This window comes from Apodemus sylvaticus, chromosome 6, assembly GCF_947179515.1.
Source record: "Apodemus sylvaticus chromosome 6, mApoSyl1.1, whole genome shotgun sequence".
NCBI lineage: Eukaryota > Metazoa > Chordata > Mammalia > Rodentia > Muridae > Apodemus > Apodemus sylvaticus.
Window position 1 is genome coordinate 94,023,690 of NC_067477.1, and position 8,491 is coordinate 94,032,180.

Sequence of the window (8,491 nt, forward strand, 5' to 3'; positions counted from 1 at the left end):
CTACTTCTCTCTCAAAGTTGGTTTTGATCAGGGTATTTTTCCCAGGGCCAGAAATAAAACTAGATCTAACACATAGGGTAGGACAAGATGATACAGGGATGGCTCCTGTTTCCCAAAACTAATTCCAAGACAAAAAGGCACAAAGTACTAGAAGTATCAACTTTGAAAGATGTTAAACCATCACCAATGTCATTTCAAGCAACAAGAAAGCATTCCTGGAAGATGGTGGTGGGCACACGCCTTTGATCCCAGCACTAGGGAGGCAGAAGTAGATGGATATCTGTGAGTTCGAGGCCAGCCTGGTCTACACAGTAAGTTCTAGGACACCAGGGAAGCAAAATGTCCCTCTCGAGGTATTTCCACATACCTGGTGTGTTAGGTGCATGTGGTGGGTATATGGCATTCGGAATTTGGTAAAGAACCAGCCCCACCCTGATCCCAAGGACTCCTGGCTCACAGAGACTAACTAACCCAAGAAAGAATCATCAGTGTGGTTTGAATAAGAATGCCCCTCGTACCTCATAAAATTACAAAGTTTCTGTAAGGCAAAGGACACCATCAAGAGGACAAATTGGCAACCAACAAATTGGGAAAAGATCTTCACCAATCCTACATCAGATAGAGGGCTAATATCCAATATATATAAAGAACTCAAGAAGTTAGACTCCAGAAAACCGAACAACCCTATTAAAAAATGGGGTACAGAGTTAAACAGGGAATTCTCACCTGAAGAACTTCGGATGGCGGAGAAGCATCTTAAAAAATGCTCAACTTCATTAGTCATTAGGGAAATGCAAATCAAAACAACCCTGAGATTTCATCTTACAATAGTCAGAATGGCTAAGATTAAAAATTCAGGAGACAGCAGGTGTTGGAGAGGGTGTGGAGAAAGAGGAACTCTTCTCCACTGCTGGTGGGGTTGCAAATTGATACAACCACTCTGGAAATCAGTCTGGCGGTTCCTCCGAAAACTGGGCACCTCACTTCCAGAAGATCCTGCTATACCACTCCTGGGCATATACCCAGAGGATTCCCCACCATGTAATAAGGATACATGTTCTACTATGTTCATAGCAGCCTTATTTATAATTGCCAGATGCTGGAAAGAACCCAGGTATCCCTCAACAGAAGAGTGGATGCAAAAAATGTGGTATATCTACACAATGGAGTACTATTCAGCCATTAGAAACAATGAATTCATGAAATTCTTAGGCAAATGGATGGAGCTAGAAAACATCATACTAAGTGAGGTAACCCAGACTCAAAAGGTGAATCATGGTATGCACTCACTAATAAGTGGTTATTAACCTAGAAAACTGGAATACCCAAAACATAATCCACACATCAAATGAGGTACAAGAAGAAAGGAGGAGTGGCCCCTGGTTCTGGAAAGACTCAGTGAAGCAGTATTCGGCAAAACCAGAACGGGGAAGTGGGAAGGGGTGGGTGGGAGGACAGGGGAAGAGAAGGGGGCTTACGGGACTTTCGGGGAGTGGGGGGCTAGAAAAGGGGAAATCATTTGAAATGTAAATAAATTATATCGAATAAAAAAAAAAAGAATATCCCTTGTACAGGCAGTGATGGCACACGCCTTAATCCCAGCATTTGGGAGGCGGATTTCTGAGTTCGAAGCCAGCCTGGTCTACAGGGTGAGTTCCAGGACAGCCAGGGCTATACAGAGAAACCCCGTCTCGAAAAAAACAAAACAAAACAAAACAAAACAAAACAAAAAAGAATGTCCCTTGTAGGCTCTGGTATTTGAATCCTTGGCAGCCTCCAATAGTTAGAACTGTTCGGGGTGATTTAAGAGCTGCGGCCTTGCAAGAAGGCAAGAAGTATGTTTCTGAGCCTGGCTTTAAGAGTTAAGATCCTTGCCTACTTCCAGTTTGTCTTTCTGTGAGCTCCCAGCTTCCTTTTCTGCTACCTTGTCTCCCTGCCATGATGGATTCTTATCCTTCTGGAACCATGAGCCCAAATAAACTCTCCTATAAATTGCTTCGGTTATGTCGTTTTGCCACAGCAACGGAAAACTAACTAAGTCAGAGTCCCCGCTACTTAAGCACCATATTAAAGTTAAACTGCTCTTAAACTGAATCCATTAAAACAATGATATTTTAAATAAGTAATTTTCTTCAGCACCCTCAAAGCCCACAAAACTGTCATTGTAAAAACAAGTGGGTGTCCTGGATATTGTGAAATTCAAGAGGTCTCCCTGAGTAGCACTCAGGGCCAGCAGCCTGCAGGCGCCTCTTCATTTCCTTAATTTCCTGGCTCCCGAGAAATCTGTAGCTCCAGGCCTACAGTCCTGACTTCCTAGCTCCATAACAGCCTTAGCTTACTTTTAGCCATTCGAATCTGGTTTCGTTTCTCCTTGTTGCCAAGAGCGAAGGAAAAGGCCAACTTCTCCAACGGGACATGCAAAAGAGCACGGTCTGTCAATGGGAACCAACACAGTTCACATTGACTCTCCAACTCCCACACTTGTAGACAGACGTTAGAGGCCTATCTGCTGATAGTAGACCTCAGATCTGTGTAGAGATTCTCCAGCCTGCCCAACATCCAAAACTTCAGCTATCCCACCCCAACCCCCAGCCTCCTCCTCAGCTCCACGTGTTGGGGAGCACAGACTGGAAACATGGAGTGAGTGGAAGCAAGCTGAACACAAACAAGATGGTCCAGGAAGGCTCTTCCCACAAAGCCTGCACCACACCCAAGCTCCTGGGGAAGGGAACCCACAGCTCCCAGTTACCACCAATGGAGTCAACTGACAGACAAGGAAGCCTAGTGGTCCGTGGGGAGAAAACTACAGGAAGGTGGCTTCATTAGAATCAAGTTTCCAATCAGAGCTGCCTGGTGCAGGGTCCCAGGTAGATGGACTCTCTTCACATCACTTCTTTGATGTTAAAACATGCAGCAGAGCAGAAAGAGAAGGACTAAACCAACATGGCTTCCCCACGGGGGCATCTTCCACACAAGCATCGAAGATCATGTGCACAGGCAGTATGTCCCAGCAGAATAAAACCCTGATGTGCATCCCAATGGTCTCAATGCACGCCACCTAGACACAGGCCCAATTGAGCCCTGGATGGACACTGAGGGTTCTCCTCTGAGGCTAGCACCCCAAGAACCCAGAATGAACAGCATCTTCACAGGCCCTGGTTGAGCTGTGAGCAGTGGAATGAAACACGGAGCGCACGCATCTGAGCATCCTTCGGCTCTGAGACCAGGGCCATGAGCTCGCCTGTTGTGACCATTTTGAAGAGAGAACACGCTAAGAAACCAGAGCTAGGGGTGTCCCCAGGACATGGTCAGGAGCCAGGGAACTTTCTGTGTACTTTATACACTCCTGTCAATGCTAGGTATGGAGAGTCCGCCAAACACCACCACCCCAGGCCCTTCTCCAGGCTTCAGGCAGGGAGATTGTGCTTCCAGGGGGAAGGAGACTGAAGGAAATCTACATGGGAAGCCCGCAGGAAGCTGCTCTCCTTGGTGCCTTATTTGGAGATGTTGTGCTAGTAGGTGACAAACTGTGAACAGCTATGACAAACGGGACAAGTATGCTGGACAACAAAATCCATCTCCATACCTATGGGTCCCGCTTGGTGTCTTTTGGTGTCAGCATTATTTGGGAATTTCACCCATGTGCACTAGTCAGCAAGTGCGGGCTAGGCTACCAGAGCTCTGTAGCCTCCTCCATCCCACACAGGCCTGGCACACCTGAACAAACATTACCCTCCGCTCCTTCACGAAAGCGGTTAGCCTACAAGGTTGACTAAAATGGCTAGTCTAAACTATCTCACAAGTCCAAACACATTAGAGGCAATCAGAAACGAAGCATGAGCACCAGGTCTCTGACAGACTGACAGGGGCCTAGTAGGCCAGGTCCTGACTGCTCTCGGGCCTATACATGGAATCCAGAGCTCTCCCAAACTCACAGCTTCGGACCTTCTTACACCAGGGCTTCCGCCACACCACCAGTCTATAACAACGCCTTGGCACTGGAATGGCCTGGAATGCCCAGCAGATGTTTTCAGGCTCAGTTCCCATAAGCTCAATGATGGAGGCTCCAGGGGACAGAAAAGGATGTGAAAAGAGCAGGCTGTCAGGTGAGACACCAAGTGTTGTGTTTTAAAGACTACTTCCCCATGAACTGGACCGTCACAGAAAGAACAGAGTGCGCTATTCAGTACACTATGCAAGAAACAGGCAGGTATTTCTACCAGCCTTCCAAGCCACACAGAGAGGTGCAGGGTACCACTGATGTTCCACTTAGAACTTTCAGATGCTAGGGAGCAAAGCCAGTACTAACCTGAACCTTAAGGTGGCCTGAGACCTCTGTGAAGTCCCAAACAATCTGGTGTTTTCCAGAGCCAAAACCGAAGTATGAAACATGGGGGAAGGGAAGAACCGGATTTAGTCTTTGGAGAGGTTGAGTGGGGGTGGGGCTTTTAGGCAACAAGCAGTCATTCCACTGACTTGTGGGTTGGGGCTCTGCAAATTAACATCTTTTATGTCCAATTTCTAGTAACCATTGTTCTTTTGTTTCTTTTCTCAGCTGTGTTTAAAAGAGGGCTCTAACTCTGGGCCTCTAATGCTAAGGCAAGCTCTCTACCACTGAGCTATACCTTTGACTCCTATGTAGAAAAATATAAAGTATCAACGCATACATGAGGGCAGGGAGTGGGCAGAGAAGCTGAAAGAAAGCAGGGTTTTGTGTGTGACTGCCCCGACGCCACCCGACGCATACCAGCCTGGCCCCAGGCACAAAATGAAGCTAACGCTGCATGAGTTCTGTCAAGTGCTTGCCGGGTACACTGGAATCAGGGATACCAAGTGTTATTGTCACAAAACCTTTCAGGAAACGTCAGACATCCATAAAAGTACAAAGTTTGAATTTCTGCAAGCATACCTTCTGGGAAACTCTTTCAAAACACCATCTCTGGTGTTTCCCTGGAAACCTTATACGCCCTTTGCTGCATTTAATTTTTTTTTAAAGTTACTATTTAAAAAGTTTATTCCTCTAGATGAGGGAAGGCAGGAGGATGGGAGGGAGGCAGAGGTATGTGACATGCATCTGGAAGTCAGAGGACAACTTGCAGGAAGGAGTCAGGTCTCTACTTCCATCGTGTAGGCCCTAAGAATTGAACTCATGTTGTTAAGCTCTGTTGCAAACGTCTCTAACCACTAGGCTAGACCCCCACCCCAACTGCATTTATGTGGCATGGCAGCATGCAAAGCAGAGCAAAGGGCTCCTGGTCTACAGCACTCATTTAAAACCCCTGCTGCAGAAAGCAATTAAGCTTTGGGAACACACAGTCTGAGAATCTGACTTTGCCCAGATGTGAGAAATGGCTCTAGGGTCCAAGTTTTGGCCACTGACTCACTACAGAAATTCTCTGTATTTGGAGACGTTCCACCCTGGCCCAGTTTTTAAAACGTTTATTGCTTTACAGCACACTGTCTGTCCTCTCAGATGCAGCCTTGGCTGACCGACCGTCCACATCCTCTGGAATGGAAGCCTTATTTAGCTCTTCAGAGGACTGGGCTAGGCATTCCCACCCCAGACTGGCCGCGCAGCCTGGCACAGTCTCCCCCAGAGGAAGTAGGACACCCATGCACTTTGAGAAGTGAGAACACTGACCGCCCACTCCTTGAATAGTTCCCTCAGATTTTTATAACTTTCGCAGGCATCCTCGGAGATGCCAAAGTCCTCCAGCCCAGCCACAAAAAAAAAAAAAAAAAAAAAAAAAAAAAAAAAAAAAAAAAAAGTGAAAACTTTTTGGAATGCAGAAGTGCAGCTGCAGGACCCTGAATTACAGTTGGCCCCTAAACGCCATGCCTGCCGTCACAGAACCAAATCTCAGAACACACAGAGGCCTGCGGCCAACTCTGCAGCACTGGAATTCCTTCAGATCTTGGGCTTTCGGGGAAGGCGGAAAGCTAGAGAAGTGCACAATTTCAGGTGAACGCCGGGAAGTGGAGGAGCTCTGCGAAACTGACCAGAAACAGCAAGAGGGGTCCCCCGAGCTGCCCAGAACTTGGTCACCCGCACGGTGTGAGCCCTCCATGGCACTTAGGACGCCAGGCTTCTTGCAGGCAAAGAAAAAGATCCCTACAAGGGCTGCGCCCAACAGAGTCCCCAGGACACCCAGCGAACTTGAAGGCTCTAGCGCAGAAGCCGATGGGATGGGAGTACACTTGGCCCTGTGGCGCCGCAGCGCTCAGAATCAGCAAGAGAGGTTTCCTTGGCGCAGGGTGGTGTGGGGTGGGCCTCGCTCCAGAAGGAGGAGAAAGGGGGGGGGGGGCAGGTACACTGATGGGGAGGAAGAAGGGGTCGGAGGAGGGACAACCCAACCCCAGGCCTGTGCTTTAGAGAAGAGAGAGGAAACCCGGGTGGAGAGAAAGTTGAGAAGACACTGGAGAGGAGGCTAAGCGGAGAGGGCGCAGGAGACGCGTGGGGCTTTCCCTGGCGACTCCCTACGACTTCCCGGTCCAGCGGGAGATTCCGAGTTTGAACAAAGGCGGCTCCCCAGGCCGCGCGCTAAGCGCTCAGGTCCGCCCCTGGCGTCCTAGCCAGGACGGACAAAAGGCCCAGCACACCCTGCGCAGGACGCCGGGATACCCCACTTCTCCAAACCAGCACCTCCGGTCCCCCCAAGCGACCCACGCCCCGCGGACCCCAGCGCCCCCAGGCCGCACTCACAGGATGGAGGTCTGCGGAGCCACGGCGGGCACGGCCTCCAGCAACAGATGCATGCAGCGCACAGTGGTACGGAAGCACAGGCAGCGGCTTGGACAGCCTGCCCCTTGCTTCGAGGCGACCACCGCCGTGGCCCACCAGGCGAAGCACAGCACGAGCGCCAGCAGGCAGCGGCGCGTGGGGCGCACGGCCATGGCAGACGGCACCGACAGGCGCTGGCACGCGTGGACAGCAGCGGAGGAGGCCTCGGCGGGCGCGTCCACCGCCGGCTCCCAACTGAGCCCTCAGGTCCCCGGCCCACGTCCCAGCTGTGCGCGGGGGGCGGGGGGGGGCGCCAGCTGTGCACATGCGCGTGGCTCCGCCCCCTCTCAGCCTCGCAGAGGGCGGGGGCTGGGCAATCACCAGGGCCTTGGTGTCTGAACCTAGCGACCCTTCTTGGAGGTGCAGCTAGGCCTCCTTGGACTGCAGGAGCAGCGCACACAGACTCCGTGGGGGTCGCCTGGAGGTGCAGAGGCGTGGGTTGGGACAGAATTTGGATCCCGGATTCTGCTTTTAAAACTACAGTTACCCCGCATTCCTTAACCATGCTTTCTCCCTGTATGCAAGGGTTTGGTTGCTGGTGATTTCTTGTTTTGAACACTTCAAAGGGTTTTTGTGTTCTAGGAAGTGAGCTTGCTCGCTCTGCCTCTTTTTCCTCCGTGCCCACCATGCTCCCACACAAAAACATCTATCTCTAGTTTTCCTCATTCCTACTTGAGAAACTGAGACACAGCCCCTTGGTGCACAGCTTGTAGGAAGGCTGTGCTGCGGAATTAGAAGCTCCCTAGGGAGGAGTGCCTGAGGCCTCCAACATTTGCTGCCAATGATCGAACCATGCCCACCGGCTAGCCTCGCTTGTGGGAAAGATGGAGAACACCTGTGGCCACCTCGGATGGATTTTGCATGGACAGCCTAAGACAAGGGAAGCGCTGAGCTTAACATGAGTGTGTGCTCTGAAAGACTGACTGTTGACACTTTATACAGTTCTCTGATTCTCTCTGGGGTTCCGGTCTTTCTGTTCTTCACACCAGAAAGCTGAGGTTAGGTTAGGCAACACAACCAAGGGAACAGAGTTCTTAAATGTGAGATTTGGAACCGGAGCCCAGGTGTGACAGTTGATCTTGATTCTCAACTTGATTGAACTGAGCACCTAAGGAAACTATAAAACTCAACTCTGGGAAATTTACAGAAAGTTACCCAAAAGAAGACCTACTAAGAACCAGAGTGACACCCATGGGTTGGTAGTGTAATAGGACAGATGGAGAGGAAAGTCCACAGCCCAAGTGTTCCTTCTGTGATTTCTGCCAGGCCTTTCTGGACAGAGACAGAAATCTCTGAAAGTCTGAGCCAACATAGATCTTTCTCCCTTAACTTTTCCCTCTGTGTTTTGTTACTTTGTTGAAAAAAAAAAAAAAACAAAACAGCACACCAGCTGTATCTTGACCTGCAAATACTGTTTCTGCTCTGACTGGGGGGTTGGGGAGTGGGGTGTTTCTGAGGGTCTAGCTTCAGGGTACTGCTCAGGGATGGGGTCACACTCAGGCACTGTCAGGAGGCTTCGGATGCACTGCTGGCAGGCTGTACCCTGGAGGAACTGGAGGCTGTTGGAGGAGGCTCCAGTTCCTAATCACTGGGCTTGTTCGACAGCTGGCATACCTCCAACCATCTGCAGCCTGTATTCCAGAGAGAGATCAGGATTAAGACCTTCCTGCTAAACCGCCAGCATGCTATCACTTTCCAGGCTGCACTCCC

At 50.1% G+C, this 8,491-nt stretch overlaps 1 protein-coding gene across 2 annotated transcripts in view; it reads right to left on the reverse strand.

Moving 5' to 3' along the window:
* Window positions 1–7,021, reverse strand: part of Pxdn (peroxidasin) — a 77,957-nt gene extending 70,936 nt beyond the window's left edge. For both annotated transcript variants that reach the window (XM_052186009.1, XM_052186008.1), the window contains exon 1: window positions 6,704–7,021. In XM_052186009.1, coding sequence (XP_052041969.1) covers window positions 6,704–6,894 — 191 coding nt within the window. In that variant the 5' untranslated portion in view covers window positions 6,895–7,021. The remainder of the gene's footprint in view (window positions 1–6,703) is intronic.
* Window positions 7,022–8,491: the final 1,470 nt, after the last annotated feature.